The sequence below is a fragment of the Chamaea fasciata genome, unplaced genomic scaffold (genome assembly GCF_029207755.1).
Source record: "Chamaea fasciata isolate MVZ Bird 193981 ecotype frontalis unplaced genomic scaffold, bChaFas1.0.hap1 SCAF_5, whole genome shotgun sequence".
NCBI lineage: Eukaryota > Metazoa > Chordata > Aves > Passeriformes > Sylviidae > Chamaea > Chamaea fasciata.
Window position 1 is genome coordinate 46,806,318 of NW_027094090.1, and position 24,001 is coordinate 46,830,318.

General features: G+C 40.2%; 3 protein-coding genes across 6 annotated transcripts in view; 2 read left to right on the forward strand and 1 right to left on the reverse strand.

Moving 5' to 3' along the window:
* The first annotated feature begins 1,162 nt into the window (after positions 1–1,162).
* Positions 1,163–10,264, forward strand: ACTR6 (actin related protein 6). The gene is made up of 11 exons (XM_066183445.1): positions 1,163–1,372; positions 2,010–2,127; positions 3,825–3,893; positions 5,238–5,361; positions 6,145–6,280; positions 6,372–6,428; positions 7,110–7,208; positions 7,388–7,466; positions 8,164–8,335; positions 8,916–9,054; positions 9,856–10,264. The coding sequence occupies exons 1-11, from the start codon at positions 1,305–1,307 to the stop codon at positions 9,983–9,985; spliced, it is 1,191 nt and encodes a 396-aa protein (XP_066039542.1). The 5' UTR covers positions 1,163–1,304; the 3' UTR covers positions 9,986–10,264.
* A 1,810-nt stretch (positions 10,265–12,074) lies between these two features.
* Positions 12,075–23,450, reverse strand: DEPDC4 (DEP domain containing 4). Of its 4 annotated transcripts, XM_066183446.1 has the most exons (9): positions 23,366–23,450; positions 21,956–22,382; positions 21,273–21,427; positions 20,572–20,758; positions 18,758–18,984; positions 17,727–17,869; positions 17,406–17,531; positions 16,178–16,256; positions 12,075–15,164 (listed from the first exon to the last, which is right to left on the reverse strand). In XM_066183446.1, the coding sequence occupies exons 1-9, from the start codon at positions 23,448–23,450 to the stop codon at positions 14,947–14,949; spliced, it is 1,647 nt and encodes a 548-aa protein (XP_066039543.1). In that variant the 3' UTR covers positions 12,075–14,946. The 4 variants fall into 4 exon arrangements, with proteins under 4 accessions (XP_066039543.1, XP_066039544.1, XP_066039546.1 ...); XM_066183447.1 differs by lacking the exon at positions 23,366–23,450 and having other exon boundaries at positions 21,273–21,424; positions 21,956–22,309; XM_066183449.1 differs by lacking the exon at positions 23,366–23,450 and having other exon boundaries at positions 20,572–20,686; positions 21,956–22,309.
* Positions 23,451–23,556: 106 nt separating this feature from the next.
* Positions 23,557–24,001, forward strand: part of SCYL2 (SCY1 like pseudokinase 2) — a 34,741-nt gene continuing 34,296 nt past the window's right edge. The window contains exon 1 of the mRNA XM_066183450.1: positions 23,557–23,725. The gene's annotated coding sequence lies outside the window, so the exon portion shown is untranslated. The remainder of the gene's footprint in view (positions 23,726–24,001) is intronic.

The following is a 24,001-nucleotide window of genomic DNA, read 5'->3' on the forward strand; positions in this document are numbered from 1 at the left end:
GCTACAATAATGGAAGCTCTCTCTTCACAAGAAGACGAAGCGCAACAAGTGTTAAGTTGTACCAGGAGAGCTTTCCTGTTGATATAGGGAACTTTTGCACAGTGACAACAATCAATCACTGCAAAAACCTCTCCTCAGGGAGTTCCCATTGCATGTTTTCAAGATGATTGGACAGGATGTTGGGTCTCACCATGGTTCCCTTTACTATGAAATGTTGGACCAGATGATCTTTCAGCGCCCTTCCATCTGGTGCTGTTCTATGGTTCCATAAAGGTGTGTGCTATATTATGGAGTCTTCAGTAAAACGAAAGCTGGTCAGGAACAGAGAATGCCAGTAGCACTGTTTTACTGTTTTCCATACTATTTATTATAAAAGTGTTAATTATGAATGCTTTGAAAAACTTTCTATATGAAGGAAGGTTGTAGCCAGCTGGGGGTTGGTCTCTTCTCCCAGCCAGCCAGGGAAAGGATGAGAGGACTTAGTCTTAAATCGCACCAGCAGAGCTTTAGGTTACTTTTAGGTTAGGTATCAGGAAGAACTCTTTTTGTTGTTGTTTCACAAAAAGAGTGATTAGACATTGGAATGGACTGCCCAGGGAGGTGGCGGAGTCACCATCCCCGAAGGTGTTTAAGTAAAGGCTGGGCATGGCACTCAGAGCTATGGTCTAGTTTACATCGTGTTCAGTCGTAGGTTGAACTCTGCGATCTCAGGACTTTTCCAACCTAATTGATTCTGTAACAATAAAATGATGATAATGGAATTTAGAGTTGCCTCCCTTGCCATTGTGTCACGTTCTTACACAGCCCAAGCCCGTGTTGCTGCGCACTTCCCCAATGAGACTGTCACTCTGCACCTTTCTCTCGAGGTGCGGCATTCCCGCACCGCAGCATCCCGAGCCGGCAGGGTCACCCGAGGCAGTCTGCAACTTTAAACCACCGCCACACCGGCTTTCTCGCCCTAACATCCCCGCGTTATCCCCCGCCGTCGGTACCGCCCCCGCGGGGCCGACGGCGGCCGAGGACCGTCTGCAGCCGGGCCGGGCGCTGTGGGCGACGACGCCGTGTCACCTCCCCGCCCACCCATGTGACGAGCGCTGCCGGGTCACGCCCGGCCAATGGTTCCCGCCGCTCCGCGAACGTCACCGACAGGGCGCGCGCCCCGCGGCAGAGGCGGAGCGCTGCCGGCACTCCCGCGTACCGCCGGGCCACGCGCGCACTGCTCCTCCGCTCTATGGTCAGCGTAGAGATCCACGGCGGTGGCGGATCAATACTGGGACGGCGGCGGCCGTGGCGCCGTGGGGAACATGGCGACGCTGGTGCTGGATAACGGCGCCTACAACGCCAAGATCGGCTACAGCCACGCGAACGTCAGGTGAGGGGACGGGACAGGGCGGGGCGGACGTTGGGCGTCCCCTCACGACTTCTCAGCCGCCGCCGCTCTCCGCCGGCCCCGCGCCCCTCGGCCGCTCACCGGCGCGCGGGCTCGCAGCGCGCCTGCGCTCGCCGCGGAGAGGCGCGGCCTGACCCCGCCCCGCCCCTGCGGCGGCTGCGGGCCCCGCCCCTGCGGCGCGCGCCGCGCCTGTGTCACACCGTGTCCCACCTTGTAACTCCGTACCCTCCGTGTCACACCGTGCCCTGCCTTGGTCACACTGTGCCCCTCTGTGTCACACCGTGGCCCACCGGCCAGGGTCGGGGGAGAGCCCTTGGCGCTCTCCCTGTTGTGCCGGCGGCAGGCAGTGGAGGTTGTAGCTCAGCGCAGTGTGCGGCGGAGGTGGGGGGTGGTATTTGATTTTCCAAAAGGTGTCTTGTCTGCACTGGAGTTGTCAGAAATTAAAGATTTCCCTCATAACTGGCTCCAGTTAATGGACTAAAGGCAAAATACAGCAGCAAAAATATTACTGAAAGTACACTGTTTATGAAAGTGGCTTAAAGAAAGCGTCTCATAAAGAAAGTGTCTCTTGAGTGTGTCCCACACCATGTTTAATAGGAAACTTCCTAATCTTTTCCAGTGTTATTCCCAACTGTCAGTTCAGGTCAAAGACTGCACGCTTGAAAACCTTTACGGCAAATCAGCTGGATGAAATTAAGGATCCCTCTGGTCTTTTTTATATTCTTCCCTTTCAGAAAGTAAGTAAGATATGTTCAGTTTAACATTAAAGCCAAATTTAAATGGTTCTGAGGAATAGTTTTCATACTGTCTGTCCCAACTGCAGGATTATATGTAGTATCATACAAGAATCAGTGAGCAGCGTGAAGCTTAACAGTCATAGAATTGTTTAGATTGAAAAAAAACCTTTAAGATCATCAAGTCCAACAATTAACCCTGTGCTGTCCAGCCCATCACTTAGCCATGTCCCTGAGTGCCACAACTACAATAGTGACTCAGCTAGTACCCTGGGCAGCCTGTGCCAGTGGGTGACAGCCCTGTTCGTGAGAAAATGTTTCCAATCTAAAATTCTCTGGTGCAACTTAGGGCCATTCCCTCTCATCCTGTCACTTTTTACCTGGGAGAAGAGACCAACCACCACCTCACTACAGTCTCCTTTCAGATCATTGCAGAGAGTGATAAGGTCCCCCTTGAGCCTCCATTTCTCCGGGCTAGACAGCCTCCCTCAGCTGAGTTCTCATAGGATTTGTTCTCTGAACCCTTCACCAGCTTTGTTGCCCTTCTCTGGACTTGCTTCAGTTCCTCAATGTCTTTCTTGTTGAGCATGAGCCAAAACTGAAAGTAAGATTCAAGGGATGGCCTCACCAGTGCCAGGTGCAGGATGGCAATCCCTGCCTTGGTCCAGCTGGCCACACTATGTCTGATACAGGCCAGGATACTGTTGGCCTTCTTAGCCACCTGGGCACGTGCTGGCTCATGCTCAGTGGATGCCAAGCAGCGCCCCCAGGTCAGTTTCTACCTGGCAGCTTCCCAGCCACTCTGCCCCAAGCCCGTAGTGGTGCATGGGGTTGTTGTTACCCAGGTGCAGGGCTCGGCACTTAGCCTTGCTGAACATCATAAGATTGTCCTCAGCCACCGTCAATCCAGCCCATCCAGAAATCTTCACAGAGCTTTTCTACCCTCCAGCAGTCCAACAGTCCTACCCAACTTCATGCATTCTGTGAACTTACTGAGGGTACACCAGATGCCCCTGTCCAGATTGTCGGTAACAGGGACCCCAATACTGAGTCCTGGGGAGCACCACTGGTGACAGGATGCCAACTGGATATAGCACAATTCAGCACCACTCTCTGGCCTGGACATCCAGCTAGTCTTTTACCCAGCAAAGAGTTCACCCATCCAAGGCATGAGCAGCCAGCTCCTCCAGGAGAATGCTGTGGGAAATGGTGTCAAAAACTTTACTGATTGTGGTAAAGTCCAGGTAGACAACATTCACATCCATTCCCTCCTTCACTCAGTGGGTCGCCTTGTCACAGAAGGAGAAAAAGTTAGTCCAGCTTTAATAAACCCATGCTGACTGGACTGATCACTTACTTGTCCTGTACATGCTGGGTGGTGGCACTCCAGGTAATCTGCTCCATAACCTTCCCTGGCACTGAGGAAGACTGACAAGCTTCTGCCAAAAAGAGTAATGTGTACAGAAAACACAATGTACATCGTTTTTGTAGTGCAGTAATCAACGTAATCAATGGGGAATATTTGTAACATACCTTGATCCTATGTAACATTTACTCCTTACCCTAAAAACGTACATTTAGACATTTTAACTCTCAAATTTTTGATATTATCAGTCTCAATTGTTTGTTGTTTGACTTTTTTTTTAAAGTACAATTTTATTTTTTCTACATAGTGTAAATTTGTTTCTAAATTCCTACAGGGTTACTTGGTGAACTGGGATGTTCAGAGACAGGTTTGGGATTATCTCTTTGGAAAAGAAATGTATCAAGTAAGAGCCTTTTCTCGGTTGCATATTTTGTGTAGATTAAATACTGACTAATGGAATTAACAAATATTAAGTAGAATGGGTGATCTTACTGTTCTCTTTGAAAGTGCCTTCAATTAGAAATCACAGAGATTTAAGTTTTGGCCAATGTTTTTGAGTTCTGGTGTAGAATTTTGAAAAATATTTAAATTTTTTAGTTTTGTAGGTATATACTGATACTGAGTGCAGCTCAGCAAAGAAATTCATATCAGTATAATTAAGAGTTCAAGTTAATAAAAAATAATCACAGGCAATGTAGTTAAGAGATCAAGAAATAGTTAATGTGAAAGGAAGGAATGAGCTGGGTCAGTAGGCCAAAGTATATACACATTTAGTAATTTTCTTTGGCTAGCCATTTTCTACCCATTAATAACGTAAATGTATAAAATATAAATATCTGATACTTTATTTTTCATATCCCACGAACTTGATTTATCACAGGAAGTGTATTAAGACTTCCCTTTAATTTTTTTTTTCTTTTAAAAATATTATGTTCTCTGGAAATTCTTGAGTTTCTTCTAACACCTGTGTACTGAGAATGAAATAATGCCTCGAATTAGCTTATTCTCTGTACATTTTTAAATTAAAAATAAAAAGTGCTGGCTTTTGACTCATAAATTTCATTTTAGTTTTGGAACTGTATTTAATGTAGTCATGGTTTTGAGAATATGTTTTTAATTCTTCTTCACAAGTGAAGACTACAGAGAGATACAGCTGGTAATGTTTTTAGGGCCATATCCAGTTATGACTGAAGTAACCCTATGAAGTCCTCTCTAATGGAGTGTTTGAGATGCTGGTAAACGTGAAAAGCCCAGAATCTTTTGCTGGCATCAGCAGAAGTCACAGGGAGTTTTATTATTGATTCTTCACTGTACAGGACTTTGGTTATTAGACAAGGAATTCTGTGGTGCAAGTGCTGAGCTGTCAAGGAGACTTACTTTTCTGTAGTTGACAGGATTAATGGAAAGTATTTTACATTAAAATTGTAGTGTTCCTTTGTGGCTTCTCTTTAAAATGTTGGATTACAATTTGTAAGGATAGGAACAGAATCAGGATATGTATGAAAGTGTTCCCATATATTACGTTTTTTACCCGTTAATTAGATAAATTAGATACATTAAATTTGTATCACTGCCCATGAAGCCTTTAAAAAAAGCTAAAACATTTTAAGTCTAGCTTGTACAAACATATATGGCAAGTGGTAGTCATGTCTTCAGATTTACATTATCTTCCACTGCTGCAAAAGATGGTAAGGGATTAAAAATTTCTACATTTTATGCAATGACAATCTTAATGTGTTTTTCATAGGTGGATTTTGTAGACACCAATATTATTATTACTGAACCTTATTTTAACTTCAGTTCAATCCAAGAATCCATGAATGAAATTCTATTTGAAGAATATCAGTTTCAAGCAGTTCTTAGAGTAAATGGTGAGTATGTCTCCTTCTAGTTTGCATTTATGTATTTTTAAGCTTAACCCATTAAATAAATGAATAAGCTAGCACACATACACACACATATATATATATATATACATAGTAAAAAAATTACTTCAATTGCTTCCTGGCTCTTGAGTAAAGGTGGATTGAACATTTAAAAAATTACTTATTTTACAAATTCCATCTGTACTCTTGTACTATTTCCTAAGTAGTGTCATGGTATATAATTACAGGAAATTTGAGGAGAGTAAGGGTGATAGAAATAACAGATGGATTTTGAAACAGGATAGCATTTAAAGAGTTCTACCAAAAATTTGCATGAGGTCTTTATCTGATAGTTTTCCTTTTTTAAGGGGGTAGGACTGGTTTTTTGTTTGATTTTGTTATGTGTTAGCAAATAAAATGCAGCATTACAATTATGAAATGTATTGTGTCTCACAGGGAATGTGTAAACAACAATACCACCCTTCTGAAAGATAACTGGACATATAATACTCCTTTAGATAAGTTTGATAAGTTTGTAGCATGATCAGTGTGATTAGACTTTAGAGGAAATGGAACATGGACTGGAATTCCTGAAAAAGATTAAATAGGGCCACATATAACACCTAATTTTATCCACTGCCAAAATATATTAATGCTTGGCTGTACTATTATGTATTGAGGTCTTGAAAATCTGTCAAAGGCATTTAAAATATGAAGCAAGTGCACCTTCATATCCCTGTAAATTCTAAATGTTCATATAAAAATGGAATTTAATTTTCTGTATTTCAGCTGGAGCTCTTAGTGCACACAGGTACTTCCGGGATAATCCATCTGAGCTCTGTTGTATCATCGTGGATAGTGGATACTCTTTTACCCACATTGTACCTTATTGCAGAAGTAAAAAGAAGAAAGAGGCAATCATCAGGTATACTGCAGTATATATTTTCTAGAAGAACTGTTTGCTGTGCCTGAAGTTAATAATGACAGAATTTCTCATGTTACTCTTTTTTCTGTAGGATTAATGTTGGAGGGAAACTCTTAACCAACCATCTAAAGGAGATCATCTCTTACAGGTAAAGCATGCTAATTTTCATTCTGAAACTTGATATGAAATGAGCTAGAAGTTTATCGAGTATTCTTACTGGTTCTGTGAAATTTACATTAATTGCTTTTCAAAGGAGGAGGGAATTTTTTGTCTATTATAATCTGCTAGCTACCATCTTGCCCTTAAGATCAAAATGAATAAAGAAGAGTTTAAACCTGTTGAAGAATTAGGCTGTTATTTTTCAAAGTGCCAGTGCTTTTGAAGTTGTTGAGGTCACCTGTGTGTTTACACTTATACAACTCAACATATTTTCTGAAGTGTCTCAGTAGATCGTCAGTTTTCTGACTGATTGTATCAATACTGCAGATAAAATGCAGTAGGATCAACTTTTCATTGGGATCCTTTAGCTTGGAACTTCATCTAGGTAAAGATCTTTACCAAAGAGCTACTGGCAGGATTACAGCTGTGCTTGTTAGCAAGACAATGGGCACATGCATGGGAATGTATTTAGTGAACTGTGAAACAGCACAATACTAACTCCCAGTAGGCCAGGAATGCTTCTCTAAAATGAATACAAGTTTAGATATTGAGACAGTAGCTTCCTGTGACTGAAAAATAATGGTTGCTCAGTTCCAGTGGAAAACTGGACAGGAAATGGAACACTTAATTATTCTCAAACTTCTGTGGTTTTGGTTTTTGTTGTTCATAGGCAGCTACATGTTATGGATGAAACACATGTAATTAATCAAGTGAAAGAAGATGTGTGTTATGTTTCTCAAGACTTTTACAAAGACATGGACATTGCCAAGTATGTATGCAATGGTACTAAATGTAAAAGTTGGTACTTTTGAATAATCTCTTTGTACAAACAAAACTATACTGTTAATCAGAAAATTTTCCAGTTAAGTTAAAGAGGTCTTGTCAGTATAAAATAGTTGGAATTTAGAACTTGTTCTTTATTCTGTTGAATTTTACATTCTTTTTCAGATTGAAAGGAGAGGAAAATACTGTAATGGTAGATTATGTTTTGCCAGACTTCAGCACAATCAAAAAAGGATTTTGTAAGGTAATGATAATTCTGAAGTGTTTTTTGATTGGTCCCTGCACAAGTCTAGTGGAGAGGTTAAAAATACTCCCTTTTTGCTAATGCTGTATTGTAACATCTTTCTGTGCTATGCACTAATTTGGAACATTTTTCCTCTGTAAGTTGGGATGAAAAAAAAATACTGTTTTTCCAGCATAGCATTTTATGTTCTATTATTTAACAGTTTTAGCTTTCTCCGTTTGTGCTCTGTCATATAACTTATCCATGTCATTATTAAGTTTTTTTAACATTAAGTTAGGAAATGTTTTCTCTGCTTTGATTTTTTAACAAGTTTCTCTGAATTACATTTAAACACCCAAATAGGTTGAAAGTTCAAAGTCATGTTACAGAAAAGCCTGAAATACCAGTGAAGATAATTGAACAGTTTCATCTCATTTACTGAGCCAGCCATAGTTTTGAAAGCAGTCCTATATTTTAAGGCCACGCTTGTGAATGCCAGTTTTATTTTGCTTTGGACAAAACTGCACTTGGTAAGAGCAAAGTCAGCTTCAGATTTAACACCAGAGTATGCGTTATTCTTAAAAGATCTGCTGATAGATAATATGACAATGGCAGCATACACTGCCTACCTCTGCAGGACCTGCAATAGATTAGCTGAATATTCTAGGATGTGATTTCTTTTCTTAAGCAGTGGGTGCTATTCATGTCTTTAATTTAGCCAAGGGAAGAGATGGTGTTAAGTGGAAAATACAAGACTGGTGAACAAATACTTCGTCTAACAAATGAAAGATTTGCAGTTCCAGAAATACTTTTCCATCCTTCGGACATTGGTATTCAAGAGATGGGAATTCCTGAAGCCATTGTTTATTCTATTCAGAATTTACCTGAAGGTATATCCTAAAAGTATTTTGAAAAGGACAGGGGGGTGGGAGAAGGAGGGATGTTGTAATGGCTTTGTTTCATTTGGTGTGAAACTGACCAAAAGTCACTAATTTAAGCATCAAACTGTAAAACCTTTGTGACTGCTGTTTGTCAGAAGTAATACTAAGGCTTTCATTTAATAGATTATGTACAGGTAATTATTGTTATTATTACAAAGAAAACTTTCATAGGTTTTATTATGCCATATAAGTATGGCAGCATTTAGGCTATTAATGTACTGTTAAAAAGCTTGTGTCATTTTAAAATCCCTTTTGAAAGGGGAATTGTGTTGGCAAATGTGAAGTTTAATAAATAAAAGAAAACAGTAGTTATCAAAGCCAAATTCTGAAATCAGGGAGAACACAGAGTGATTGATCACCTTCTCATATTTCTGTTTAACTGATCTGCTGATTAGATGATCATAAATTTTTTGTATGCATGTTTCTTATTTCTGTTCAAATTCATAACAAAATTGGAAAAATTCACCACCTTTAATCTGTAGATGTATGTTCTGTCTCTTAACTTCAGATTTACTTAATTATTTTACAGAAATGCAGCCTCATTTCTTCAAGAACATAGTTCTGACTGGGGGAAACACCCTTTTTCCAGGCTTCAGAGATAGGGTTTATTCTGAAGTTCGATGTCTTACTCCAACTGACTACGACGTTTCTGTTGTTCTTCCTGAAAAGTAAGTTCTAAACTACTAAATAGAAGGGGCTTTATCTTTCTAGCAGAACAAACAATAAACTAGTGTTTCTTTTGCTGATTAAGAAGGTAGATTGAGTAAAGGCATTCATTTAAATATTAAGTGAACAAAAATTGTGCAAGAAGGATGTTTTAAATCAGTGTATTTTCAGACAAACCAAAGAAACTAGAGATCACCTGCTTGCTCTGTAATTTAGCTAATAAAGTTAAGGAAGTGTTTTTAGGGTCAGCCTTTTTACTGTAAACAGATAAATAAGACTGTGTTGTCATTAGGTGGGTATGTAAGATTAGAACTTAGTCGCTCACTTAGAATTTTCAGCATCTGAATGCAGCCATATCATTATAAATGTACCACTTCAGGGACTAGGAAGTGGTAACATCTTTGCAGAAGGAGTGGAGACAAAACAAGTATATTTTGAATATATAAAAAAAATCTACTTTTTAAAAAGTACTCTTGTCAGAGTATTTTTAAATACTATTAAAGAACTATTATCTATGCAAAGTAAATACAAAAACTTTTTAAAATACACTGACATGAGGGAACATGTCGTTCCCTCATCACACCTGCCTTCAAAGAGGTCCTTTTTTAAAAACGAAGTCAGCTAGCCCTGCTAAAGTTTCAAACTTCGTCTCATAGCTTCTCTGGAGCTGAATGGTTTAATTTAGTAATCAAAAATGTAGTTTAAATAGGTATGGCTAAATAAAAGACTCATAAATCATCACAGCCTATTTCTATTTTAAATTAATCTATAGAGGAGTAACAATAACTTTGTTCATTTTCCAGCCCTATTACTTATTCTTGGGAAGGTGGGAAGCTCATTTCTGAAAATGATGATTTCGAAGACATGATAGTAACTAGAGAAGACTACGAAGAACATGGACACAATATCTGTGAAGAGAAATTTGATATATAGGTGGCATAGTTGGAACTGTTGTTATTCCACTGATTTACTTAAAATGGAATTCTTTGAACTACAACCACTTTTCCATCAGCTAGGATTGTGTTTTAGCTTTCCTGTATTTAATTGGGTTGAGAAAAAATAATTTCAAGAGTTTAGAAATAAAGTTTTACAAGCGTAATACTGTGAATATGGTCGTTGCAATTTCATTATGTTTGCATCTTTTCTGATGGCTTCATTGTATTTTTATTGCGGAACACCTCAGTGCATGAGGCAATAAAAATATCAAATGCTTGTACGGGTGTGATGCTAATACAATAGTGAGAAGAAGTAGGTTTTTTTCTTCCAAAATGAGTGTTATTCTAACTCACTTATTCCACTAAAAGGACATTAAACAGATCTCAAAAAGGAGCCTTTGATGTTGCCTCTCCTGAAAAGAAATATATGAGTTTTATTTTTGGTTATTTTAGTGAGTAGCTATGAGAGAAATACACTTGAAATGTGACCACTGCTACTGACAGTATGCTTAGGCTTTGAGAAAAGAGTAATTTGAAAAATTCCTTTGTCTAAATGGTTTTTAATTTAGTAGTTTGTGGGGATTTTTGTTTGGTTTTTGTTTTTAACAATGCCTGAGGAAATAAGCTTCCTGCCACTCCCCTCATCTTTCTGAAAAGAAGGTGCCACAAAAGTGAACAAAGCTTGCAGCTGCATTCTGGGTGATGACCCATCTGTTCCTCTCCACGATCAGATAAACACGGATACCCCAGTACTTGGTTCAGGCATCAGAAGCTGTGTTCCTTTGCCATCAGTCTGTGCAGCATGGCATGCAGGAGGGGGAGGAGCCATGAGCCAAGGGCCAGCTAGAAGGCTGGGAGGGCCAGGCTAAATGGGGGTGCCCCAGTTGGGTTGCTTGCTTGCCGAGACAGGCACTCAAACAGGGTGGATAATGGACACTGGAGTACCCTGCTGTGTCTCATATTCCCTCTCTCATCTGCCCTGACATAAAACCGGTAAGTATTTGTAAGCAGTGCACTTACCTGGCTACCTTGCATAAAGAGCAACATCAAAGAGCAGCCAGTGCTTCTGAGTGGGAGATGATCCTTCTTGAATATGATCCTTTTTACTTTGGGCTGCCAGCTCATAATTGCTTTCCTCTACTCCAACCTGCTAAAAGGAATGAAAGGGGTACCTTTCTCCTGTTGTTAGCAGCTTACGTGAGCCACGCAGGAGGCAGCTAGGGTATGAAGGCATGAGACCAGCACCTACAAATTGTTGGGCCCAGACTGTATGACTTTGTATAGGACATGAGTAAGTGTGGTACACTGTCACTTTGATAGCCACATGGAGAAGCCCTTGTGTCCAAGCTCTAGTTTTTTAACTAACTGCTTCATGAAAGTATCAGCATACTTTAGCTGGGACTTAAAGAAACATACATGTTCTTGTGAAAGCACTAATGAAATTTTTTGGTAGGAGCAAACATGAATGCTCTATAAAGAGAAGCAAGCCTCCTTTGATGGTGGCATCACTTGTGCTTTGATAAGACTGTACTGAAAAGTAACTCAACTAAACTCTTCACTCTGAATATTCTCTACTTCAAACAAATACATACTGGCAATTAATTTGATAGCTCTATGCTAGAAATCATAAACAGAAAGGAGGGACAGGTCCCAGGTTTCCCTACCACAATTCTGTGTCAAATACTGTTAAAAACACATGACAGAACTTTCTAAAGTCCAATAAAATTTTTCTAATTTTGGAATTTAACTGAAAAACAGTAGTCTGTAGTTCACCAAACCTGTTCTGTTCAGCGAGCCCTTAAATGTAAAATAACAGGCTTCTGTCAACAGGAGATTAAAGGTGAGTAGATCCTCCTGTCAGGGTATGTAAATAAAACAGGGCTCTTAAGAGCCATTCCTTTCCTTTTCAGAACTAGATCAATCTTAGCTTCTTGTCCCATTAACTAAAGGGAACCACAGGGCAGCTATAAACTGCTGCTTGGAACACTTCCTTACTCTCTAATACCTGGTTCTACACCCCCTGAGCTGCATCTTCCTTATGAACATATTATGAAATGAAAGACTCATCACTTTTTGTACAATTCTTTATTAAATTTAAATTAGCACAAGAAAATTCTAAAGTCACAAAGTGCAAGTTTTTTTCTTAACAACACAGTTTTTTCCCAAAACAATTCCCAGCCCACCCAGTCCACAAATTACCATGTTACCACCTCACCCTGTTACCAGATTTAGTATTTTGAGTAAGACACAGTAAAGGGACTGAAGACAGAGAGAAAGAGATTAAGATAAAAAACCAACAACTAAAATCTCTTGCTTCTACTACTCAACACCAGAAGCACTTAGTCAGGAAATATTTTCCTGTTTACAAGTCTCAATAACCTGCTTCTGTATATGCTCCCTCTTGTGGGAAAATGACCAAAACCCCACACAGGGCTAGAAAAAGAGTACATGGCCCTGTGCTATGGGAATTAGGGCACTCACCTCTGAAAGAAGAAACTTGGACATTTTTCCTCCTCTAGAAATTATTCATGTTACACTGGTGAGTCACAGTGAAACAGCAAGTGCATAAACAGGGATTCATGGACAGATTTCAACTACTTTCCCTGACTTCTAATAGGGCCAGGTAATTTAAATAAGGCTACTTCAAATACCCAAGTTAACTAAGTATACAGGAAACAGGTTGTGTTGTTTATACCTTACAGTGTAACTATTTCAATTTAAAAATAAAACAGCACTTGTCTTAAGAAAGCTTTGGTATTCTGCTGACTTGACTATGTTTGAAGTCTATAGGAGGATGGAAACACGAAAAGCAGCACATTCACCAAAAAAAAAAAAAGAAAAAAAAAAAAAAAAGAAAAAAAAAAAAAAAAAGTCATGCTTAAGAGTGGAGCATGGAGTCCAGCACTGGGGCCAAGAAAATCATAGGGAACTAGAGGATCTATTGTGGGAACTGACAGTGGTCAGAACATGGATTTGAAGCTCCAGGCAGTGGCTTGAAACCTGTGGGAACTTAGTGTTCTCTCAGTCTTGCCTGGGAAATCATAAGGAGGAACCCAAAACAATCTTTGTAGATATCCTCCTCCCAACACCTGTGTTTTCCAACTTGTTTACTGGTAAAGATGTTTACAAGAAGGTGTTGCTCCAAATGACCAATCATATTGATTGTAGCAAGACACTGTATGAAAGAGTCTGTCCTTCAATAAATCTTTGCTATAAGCCCTCCAAAGAAACAGAGTTCTACATGTCATTAATTAAGCCGTAATGATAGAGCTGTCACACAGGGAAGAGGCTGAGAGTGCTGATTGTTTAGCCCTGAGAATGCTCATGGGAGGGAGTGAAGAAGAATAGACTAGACTCTACAGCAGTGACAGTGAAAGGATGGCAGGCAGTGGAAGAAATTCTACCTAAGCATAAGGCAGTTTATTTTAGTTGGTTTTCTTGGTTTTTGTGTGGAGGTAGGGCTTGTTTGCTTGTTTTTAAATACTGTGAGACTGATGAAAGTCTGGACCAGAATCATCCAAGAGGCTGTGGCGTATCTGGTTTTAGAGATATTCTAAACTCAACTGGAAAAGTCCTTGAGCAGCCTGCACTAAACAACTCCACTTCAACCCCTTGGTGGGACTAGAGCAGAGGTCCCTTCCAATACCAAGTCTTTGAGTCTTTGTCCAATACATGACTAAATGTCTGTTGCAAGGATGAAAGAAGCAATGTAACTCCTATCACACTATAGCACATATTTATTTATTATAAAAAAAGGCTGAGACAATTGGGATTATTCAGCCTGGGAAAGAGAAAGCTTTGGGGTGATGTAATTGTTGCCTTCCTGTACCTTAAGGGAGCCTACAAAGAGACCTGGAGAGAGACTTTTCAAAAGGGCATACATAGTGTAGTGACAAGACAAAGGCTCCAAATTGAAAAAGAACAGGTTTAGATTCAATATTAGGAAAAAATTCTTCCCTGTGAGGATGGTGAGGCACTGGAACATGTTGCCCAGAGAAATTGTGGATGCCCCCATCCCTTAAAGTGTTCAAGGCCAGGGTGGATGGGGCTGTGAGCAACCCGGTCTAGTGAAAAGTGTCCCTGCCCATTGCATGGGGTTTGGTAATAGATGACTATTAAGATCCATTCCAACCCAAACCATTCTATGATTCCATAATTTAAATCAACAAATCCTTGTTGATATAGAATTAACCATAAACGCGTCAAGACAGGCCAATATACTTTCTAGCTTTGCCCTATGAATTCATAAATATTACCAAAGTATTTATGATCAATAACTGGACACTATCAAAATATCCTCATGTTAAAATACATTACTTAAGTATACTAAGATCTAAAACAAGATCATTTTTTCTCAAGTTTCTTCAAAATGTAACTTTTTACTTGAATTAGCAGCAGCTCAGTCTGCCAGAGTGGGGAGGCAGTAACAACAGGTTGTAATTACTGACTTCAATCACGCACTACTCCCCTACCTAATAAACCGTTCCTGCTGCAGATTCAAAACCCACTGACCTGCTTCCAAAATTTTATACACACTTTGTACACTTTTACAATACCCATAGGAGCCATAACATACAGTTTAAGATGAGATTAAGTTATTATTAATTAAAGATAGAAAAGATTAAAACCCCACTGATTATCAACCCAAGCATGGCTCAGAACATAGATGTGGCTCACAATAGAAAGCCATGGGGTTGTGGGATAGATGGAAAAAAGTGCCAAACCCTGAACTCAAGGCCGCCCAAGCAATGTGCTGTTATTACTTAGAAGTAATTAAGTGTATTTTGTTGAAAAGATTAATTAGATTTAATGCTTTTTAGCAGCATAGCAATTTTGATAGTTGTAGCTTCCTGAAACTGAAGAAGTAAAGACGTAAGAAAACCCCATTTTTTTTACGAACAAATTTCATATGTCTCCTCTACTCTTTCAAAAAAAAATTAAAAAAGGCTGTATTGAAGTCTAACCATTTGGAGTACAAAATTCACAGGTAGTTTTACATCCACTACAGTAAACAAGAGAGTGGTATTTTTGGAATTCTTTGATTAATTTCTTCTTTTGCTTGGAAGGAACAGTAGGGTCATTGTCCATCTCTTGAATCAGTGCTACAAGATACTGATTGGTTTGTTGCTTTTGATCTTCGTATTCTTTAGCTGTAATGCGCTCACAGAAGGTGAAGCCTTTGCAAGAAATCAGAGGTTCAGGTTAAGTTTCATGCATCATGTAAAAGCCGTGTTAAAAAATATGATAAGAAATATAGGTATGCTGATATTCCAGTTCAGATGTGATTACATCTACAAGCAATGTGAAACATAGAGCTCTCCATTGAGAATGGATGGAAATCTAAACATTAATTGCAAAAATAAAGTTGAAAAGCAGTGTAACAAGTACAGTATCATAGAAGATTCTGGACTGCAAACAGGCCTGCAAGACAAAGAGCAAATATAGTTCTCACACAGAAAACACAATGAAGAACATTACACAATAAGAATGGCACCTTGCATTTGTCAGAATCCAGAGATTCCCTGTGAGTAAATCAGTGTTGCAAGATATTTTTGGCAGCAAGGCCAGAAGAAATGTTAGCTCAAAAGAAGTAAGCTGAAAAGCATTAAATCCAAATACAGAAGGGTAATGTAAGCTAAAAGGAAGGTATTTGACACTTGGTAAGCCCTAAGATCTTAATAAACGTTATGCTTACCGAGAAAAAGGAGAGAGTCCTTCAAAACAATTAACAGTCACAACACTAAACAAAGTCTGTGCTCAAGTCATCTATCAGAACCTTGAACTACTGAGTTCTGTGAGAATTTGTAGGTGCCTTATTGCAAAAACAAAAGAATGCTGTTCCTAAATACAAAGTCCCATCAAAATTCACGAACCAAATTAGAAGCAAATCACTTCAGGAAGCACATTTTGGACTACTATTTCCAGAAGTAATTATTTGGTAAAAAATAAGTAAATAATTATAATGTATCCAAACTCGATTATTAATAGAATCCTCATTTTCCAATATTCACACCAGTTTTGCAGACAGCATTTATTTAAATTATATAATATATATAGTGCATTAGCTACTGATCCCCCTAATGCTTCACTTCTAACGAAGGAAAAGAACAGTCTATGCACAATTATAGTCAACTGATGATAAACCAGTTTGTATACAATAATTTATTTAAAAATTTATTCCATCATCTACCTGAATTGATATCTGGATCTTGCCCTTCTAGCAAACTCTCAAGTCTCCTACTCACTAGTTCCAGAAGAGTTAAAGGAGCCTGAAAACACAACCCAACAAATAAAACATTACAAAGGCAATAGTTCTGTATTTTGATAACCTAAAGCTTTCAGATAACCAATTTAAAAACACACAGTTAAATGCAGAAGAATCTATGCCCAAAACGCATAGTTTTACTAAGATACGTGTGTTTATTTCTGGTATCTCTGGCCAAAGAAATAGGAAGCAAAAAGCTCTAGATGTTGTTTTCCATAGCAAAAACTACAGTGTAAAACAAGCTGATTTCAGCATTTGCACAAGGCTCTCAACTGCAGCTGTCAGAGTGAACCACCATCCACTCACTGTCCCTGCACATAGTTCTGGCCCTAACTCCAGTGGGGAATCAAAGTCCCAACCCTCATGTCAGAACCCTTATACAAATTGAAAAAGGTGGGTTGGCTGTGTACTAACAAATAGAAAACCCTCACTAACCACTTAATGTTTCCAAACTAAACTGGAGCTAATTAAAAAAAAATACATTTCCCATGTCTCAACCTGAAGTCAGAAGTGGAAATTGATGTGTTGTATAAAAATAAAACCCAATATTTTACTGAAACCAAATTTCTGTGAAGCTTATTTTCATAGGGTATGGTCAAGTTTCGTCTTTTCACATGTGACAATATGATGGAGCATAAATTAAGGAGATTATAAAAAGCCTGCATATTTACACAACTCATCAAGTTTAATAGAAAGGCTACTAGCATTTCGTGGTTCTATTTGTTTTCTTAAATTTAGAAGTTAGCATTCCAAAATACTGAAGGATCTTTTAGAGTTGCCATTTTTCTACCACTCAGAGTATGCCAGTGAACTTCTAAAGGAGAAAGACACTAAGATGTCCAAATATTCAGTAGCCATTCATTATCAACAAGGTGCCAAAATGACCCTATAAAAATTATTAATATTTTAAATATTTTCCTAATAAAAATCATGCAAATGAAGAGAGAGGACATAATTTATAAAGGATTGCAAAGCTCTCAAAAATCCGTCCTCCAGAGTCAGGAATAGATTCTCATCCTGTTTGGCTGTACTATTAAACTGTAACAAATGGAACATTAAACACTGTTCCTCAGACTTGTCATACTCCAAAAAAGCCAATTCATTGCATTTAACATTTAAGATGACAAAGCCAATGATGTAAGGAGAATGATACCTTGAAGAGCTCGGAGTGATTGTCCATCAAAAACTGAGTCAGCAGTTCTGCCTGTGGTTTTGACAATGTCCTGTTTTGTAAGATGAACTTTGTACAAGTCTTGATGATCACAAATCTGTTCTCAAACTAGAAAAAGCAGTACCCAGATTTGGCATTAGACTGACTTGCAGTGTGCTAGCAAAGACGAAGTATAACAGGATGCTATCAGTGGGAAACAGATCACACAGAAAGGCAGTAAACAGAATACTCCTAACTGGACAAAAATGTTAGCTTTACAGTGAGAAAGTGCTATTTTTCATATTAAGCAGAACAGATAGTTACCTGTTTTTGCAATCTGTAGCCCTCAGAATCCGATGCAATAGCTAGGAACGTAAGGAGCCTGTGAAGTTCTTCACTAATATTCGGTGCCAGTAATTTAAGATAAAGTTGTAACGCCTCAAGAGCTTGATCTGTTTTTCCTTTTTCTGCCATGGAGTAAAACAGTATATCCAATGTTACTACTCATTTTCAGAGTGATGAATACTTATTTAAATCCCAATAATAATCCCACTTTGAGGGGGGGCGGGTTCCTTCTAGACAAAATTTCATGTTGTTCCAGTTATTAATGGATTCTTTCCTCAACCCACAAATTTTAATTTTCCCTCCCCCACCAGGGGCAGGGTGGCAGCAGGCAGTGAGTGAGCAGCTTTGTAGTACTTAGTTGGCAGCTGGGGTTAAGGCACAGCAACCCAATAGGACTGAAGCAGCAGCAAAAAAAGGCTATTTAACTAGGATTAATCTTAAACTTGTATTTAAATGAAACCCTTCTGGTTTACTTGTATGCATATGATGGGAGGGTTCTCAAGAGTCCCTCTTATAATTTTAATTAACCTCTATTACTAAAAAGGACCCTACATCCCTAACTTTAAAAACCTTATTCTGGTTAACATGAAAAACTTTATAGCAATGATTTTAGTTTTATGTTATTACTGAGTGGTAGCAATAAGGCACAATGATTTTAGTTTTATGTTATTACTTAGTAGTAGCAATAAAGCTAATTCTGACTTGGGATAAGTAACTTTCACAATAAGAGTAGTTACATATTGAAAGAGTTACCCATAGAGGTTGGTGAATCTCTATCCTTCCAGATTTTCAAAATTCAGTTGGACCAGGCCCTAAGGAAATTGATCTAACTTTGAAATTTGTCCTTGTCTTTAGTAGAGGTTCTTAGTAGTGATCTTGAGCATTTCCTTCCAACCTAAAAAAGTGCATTTGCAATGGCATTGCAAATGGTGTCATGATTCAGTCAATTGATGCTTAGTGACATCCTCTACACAGCTTTCATCCATTATTTTGGTCCAGGTTGCTCTTACCTATAAGTTCTATAATTCCTGAATGAATATCAAAATCGTGAGTGGCAAGAAGAGAGTCCTTTTTTTGACTGTAATACTTAATTATAACATCAAAAAGAATCTTCTTGTATGTATTCAGACTGCTGGGGTTGTTAGTGCTTTGAGGTAACTGCTGACTAACCATCACTAGGAACTGGTCAGGAAAATACTCCAAGCATTCGATTGCAGCATAGAGCCATCTGTCAAGCCTGTAGAAGGAAGAGGTAGTTTTAGTGCTTGCTTCAAAATTCTGTACCTATTTTTATTTTCACAGATTCATAGAATATTCTGAGTCAGAAGGGACACACAAGGATTATTGCACCCAACTCCTAAGTAAATGGGATGGAATCCATAACCTTCATGTCATTAGCACCATGCTCTAAACAACTGAGCTATCTCAGGGTCCATTTAATCCTTTAAAGAAAACTAGACAGAAATAACCATGCAGGTATAACGACATATTTGAACCACAATGCTGAACTGGTTTATTAAGCAGTTTGTGTAACTTATTTCACTACAGGAGTTCAAGAACCTGCTCAAAATGAGCAACTCCCATGTTCTTCCTATGCTAAAGGCAATACACCTGAGATAAAGCCAGACCAAAACAATCTGCAATCATGCCAGACTGCCACTGACACCAGGAATTCAGCTAGTATTTAAAAACTAAACATCACCCCACCATTACTCCAACACACACATTGAGAACCCACCAGGGCTAACCAGTGTGAAAAAACATGATCTTTACGGAAGGGGGAAAAAAAAAAAGTTATTTGGAAAAAAGAGAAAAATAAAAGTAGGTTAAATCCCAGAAGACTACAGAAGCAGTTAAATGTATAACCTACTATAAAGGCATGAGTTTTCACAACCATCTGTTGTCTCTATGTCTTAACTAAGGAAAGAAAATGTAACCTAATTATGCATCTAAAATTCGGGTGCATAATTTATTGTTGAAAGAAGCCAGAAGATCAGAGGAAAAATCTCAACCATTTTGTACAGAAGGAATTTAAAATCTTTGAAATGTGTGGGGCAGAGGGACAATCGCTTTTATCTGATTCTGGATGTAAAATAATTCCATCTGAACCAATGACAAGTTGCAAATATTACTTAAGATCCACAGAATCTTATTTTTATCATGGAGAACAGAAACAAAGATTGTCTTAGGAACAACTATTTTTGTCAAATTCATACGGTTTTTAACTACAACTTCACATTCACATGAACCTTGACATACTCATTAGAAGTCTATGCAAGACAGAGATCAGCCTAAGTACACCAAACAGGAACACGACAAAAGTAAGAGAAGATCTAAGGAAAAGAGCACTGACAACATGCAGCCACTTTTACTATTCTCATTATATAGGCATCCTTCAGAGCTACAGCTTAGTTTCTCCTTTTCTCCTGCTAACAGTAGATGCCTTATTGACTTTGTGTCTTCACACCATGGCCACCAGGAACTGTGACAGACAAACAAAAAGCCTCAGAATAAAATTTTTCAAGTTCTGATATCTGTTACACAGACTTAGGAGTAAAGAATCTGGTCTAGAAACCAGGAGTGCTTACAACACTCGAGGTTAAAGTTTTAATGTTTACTTAAAATGCTCAAGTGTCCAACTGTAAACAAACAGTTTTTGTGAAATTACTTACCACTTCTGTAAAGAAGTCAATCACACTAATGCCACCCCGGTCTACAAGTATACAAGCATAATAATGTCTATTTGTTCACTTTACACAAATCTTTGATCAAGAGTAAAATAAAGCCTTTACCAACAAATTCATTTCATAGATACATAACTTACTCGGACAAGTTTAAGCTACACGTAACCTCTCTGTCCAGGAAAGTATTTGAGATAATGATGTCTTCTTCTTTGCCAAAACTGTCTGATTTTGTCTTCACTGAAGACACCAAGATATCTTCTAGAAGGGGAACATCAATTAACTGCAGCAGTCGTAGCAGAGTTTGCTGTTTCCAGACATCTTCTATTACTGATACCATAAACGAACAAAAACCCCTCAGAAACAAGATCTTATGTAAACAACTAAACTTTGTTTTTACTCAATCAAGAATCTTTTAAGTGTTCAAAGAAAACACAATAACAGCATAGTGTGAAGTTGCTGAGCTGGGTAAGAAGGTAACAAAATAGGAACACTAAAAACATGTCTCCCCCATCATATTAGAATCCAGAATAAACTACTCTAATTAGTAGAAGAAAAAAAAAGACAAGTGAAAAGCAAAGGAATCACATAATAAAGATAATCTTAAGACCTACTTCCTTCAGAAGTAGTATTTTCATAAAAACCACCATTATGCAAAAAGAGAACCCTGTTGTGTTTCCTTCTGTTTAGTTACTACACCCTTTAACACTAATTTAGATATTTTGTCATTAGTGACAGGTTAAATTTAGGTCTCTTTGGAGCACTGTTTAACAGAAATGAGGTACTCACTCCAAGATACAGTGAAGAACAATCAAGTTTTAAAAAGAAAAAAGTCAATCCTCACCTTCTTTTGAAAGCAAGTGAACCGGTTCATTAACCATGATCTTTGGAGGTAAAGATGCATGAAGATATATTGATTGAAGAAGCTCCTCAACCTTCTTTTTATCAGCTGCTCCCAGTGCTAAGGGGTTTAAAAGTGTTGTGCCACACTTTGTTCTGCTTAGAGAGAGGAAAAAAATAGATGTATAACAAATACTATTAGAACGTATTTGTCTTTCTGGTACTCACTAAATTGATCTCAAATCAGAACTTTAGGACTTCATTATATCTGGAGTCTATCCTGCTACTAGAATTCCTATCATCCACATCTGGCTTGTGGAAAGGGCAGCAATATTGATTCCAAAAATTGTTTGCTAATTCCACTTCTTTTACCAGTTTTCAGTAACCAGCTCGTTCATGCTAACTCTCAGATTTTAGCACAATTGATAGCAAACCCAAATTATTCCTAGGCTTATGCTACTGTGCCAGACTCTATTCCAAATAACAAAGGGCAGATGAAAACACTTTACCCAAAAATACCTGGTAGCATCTACAATTTAGACATGACATTTCTCGAAACTGGCACAGACTTTTCAGAAGTCTCCAACACCTGGTTTAGTCAGACATAACTTCATTTAAAGGTAACCCTCCTGAACTTACTAAAAAAGAAAGAAAAGAGAAAAACTAAAATAGTTCAGAGTAACTCACTTAGAACATCTTTTTGTTTTCTGTTTGCAGATTTGCTCAGGAGATAAGCTTTCGTTGTCCTTATTCTTTCTTGGAAGAAGAGGATCAAGACTGCTATTTACAAATCTATAGAGACTAGTGTCTGTGTCTTCAAACTCTGTTTCTCTCCCGTTCCTGAATAAGTACAGCTTGGCTCCAACTGGCTCAAACACTTTGTGATCCATCAACGCTTGGCATACACGGACCCCCTTGAGCCGAGAAATATCACTGCAGCTTAGGTACATGCTTTGCATAAGATGGCTCAGTACCACATCAACAGCATTGGAGCCAGTGAAACAGTTTCTGTATGATTTCAAGAGTTGTCTACGTCTTTTGATTTCCACTTGATTGTGAAGGGCATGTATAATACTGTTCCACAGCTGAGTTGCTTGAAAAGGACCATCACAGTCTGCAAAATATTTGTATGAAAGTTTTACAAATTAAGAAACCTTTACCTTAATACTTTAAAAAAAATTACATTGTGATTTTGGTTTAATATCTTTTTAAAAAATATTCAGAAATCAGCTGGATTTTACTAAAAGAAAGATAATGTTTCATGACTCAGTCCTTGTAAGCTGACTCACACCCAATATGGTAGAGTCAAGAGAAGAGAACAAAAATCCACTAAAAACAGGCGAGGAAAGGTTATTTTTTTTGTCACTGTCATGATCACACATATTGTGTATGTGCACTGTGTACATGCACATAAAATTACTAAAGAATTAGAAAACAACCGAGGCTTGCAGGGACCTCTGGGGTCTATCTGGTCCAACCTCCCTGGTCAAGCAAGGCCACCCAGAGCTGGTCGCCCAGAACCCTGTGCAGACAGGTTTTGAATATATCCAGAAGCCGAGATGTCCACACAAGACATCACAACCTCTCTGGGTACCACTGAAGAGTCTGGCTCCATCCTCTTTGCACTCTCTCTTTAGATCCTTGCAGAGACAGCCCCGAGCCTTCTCTTCTCACGGCTAAGCAGCCCCAGTGCTCTCAGCCTCACTAAGGGAGGTGCTCCGAAGCCCCCAGTCAATCTTCACACACCGAGTCCAGCCAAAACAAGTGTTTGCAGTGCATTAACGGCGCCTGCCTCCCGATCGGAACATCCAGCCCAGCTCCACGCCCAGCCCTCCCAGCGGCGCCCCCCGTAAGCTCAGCTCCAGGGGTACGGCCAGGGGAAGCTCCTCTCCCCCGTGTTCAGCTGCCGAGCCTCCCTAGCCCCGTTCTGCCCGCCGCCCGACCATCGGCCCCTCCCGCGGCACGGGCAGCCGGGAGTGCCAACACAAACAGCGGGCAGGCCCCGGCCCCTCGGAGCCCGCTCCGCTCCCCGGCCCCTCCGACACTGCGGGGAAAAGCTGCCCCAGCGGAAAGATGGGGACGAAGCTCTTCGCCCACCTCGGCGCCGCCCGCTCCCCCGCCGCGGCCGCAACTCGCTCTGGCTGCGGATCCTCCTGAAGCGCGGAGTCAAATACCCCGCCATGGCCGCGGCCGGCCCGCTGGCGGAAGCCGCCGGAGCGCATCACTTCCCGCCCGCCGCCCCCGGCCGCGCCCAGCGCCGCCCCTGCGGGTCGGAAGTGAGCCGAGCGCCGGCCGCGGCCGCCCCAGCCCCGCCGCCGAGGCTGCCGCCGTCACTATGGAGTAGCCGCGGCAGGACGGGGCCCGAACGAGACACGGAGCCGGCGTGACAGGACGCCCGCCGGGCCCACAGGGCGACGGGCAGCCGGGCGCTGCGCCGGCAGCTTCCCGCGGGCTCAGGTGAGAGGCCGCGGCCCGGGTCGAGAGCGGCTGCCCGTGGCCTGGTGGCGCTGCGCGGGGAGGGCGAGGCCGGCCGCCTCCTTGGGGGCGGGGGTCTCGGGTCCCGGGTGCCCGGTGCCGAGGGCTGGAGGGGAAGGGCCGCCCCGGAGGCTCGATCGCCGTGCTGGCAGGGTCGGGCGGGGAGCGCTGAGCTGCCCAAGGCGGCGGGTCGGGGTCACCTGCCGCCTGTGGCCGCGGCCGCCGCCCGCCCCCCGGCGCGCTGCTGCCCGCTGCCCC

Coding starts and splice junctions, on each gene's coding strand:
- DEPDC4 (XM_066183446.1), bottom strand. CDS start 23,450: ATGGCGGGGTATTTGACTCCGCGCTTCAGGAGGATCCGCAGCCAGAGC. Junction 22,383..23,365: donor GGGGAGCGGGCGGCGCCGAG/GTGGGCGAAGAG, acceptor AATATTTTGCAG/ACTGTGATGGTCCTTTTCAA. Junction 16,257..17,405: donor ATCACTCCGAGCTCTTCAAG/GTATCATTCTCC, acceptor TTGTGTTTTCAG/GCTCCTTTAACTCTTCTGGA.
- ACTR6 (XM_066183445.1), top strand. CDS start 1,305: ATGGCGACGCTGGTGCTGGATAACGGCGCCTACAACGCCAAGATCGGC. Junction 2,128..3,824: donor ATATTCTTCCCTTTCAGAAA/GTAAGTAAGATA, acceptor AAATTCCTACAG/GGTTACTTGGTGAACTGGGA. Junction 6,429..7,109: donor AAGGAGATCATCTCTTACAG/GTAAAGCATGCT, acceptor TGTTGTTCATAG/GCAGCTACATGTTATGGATG.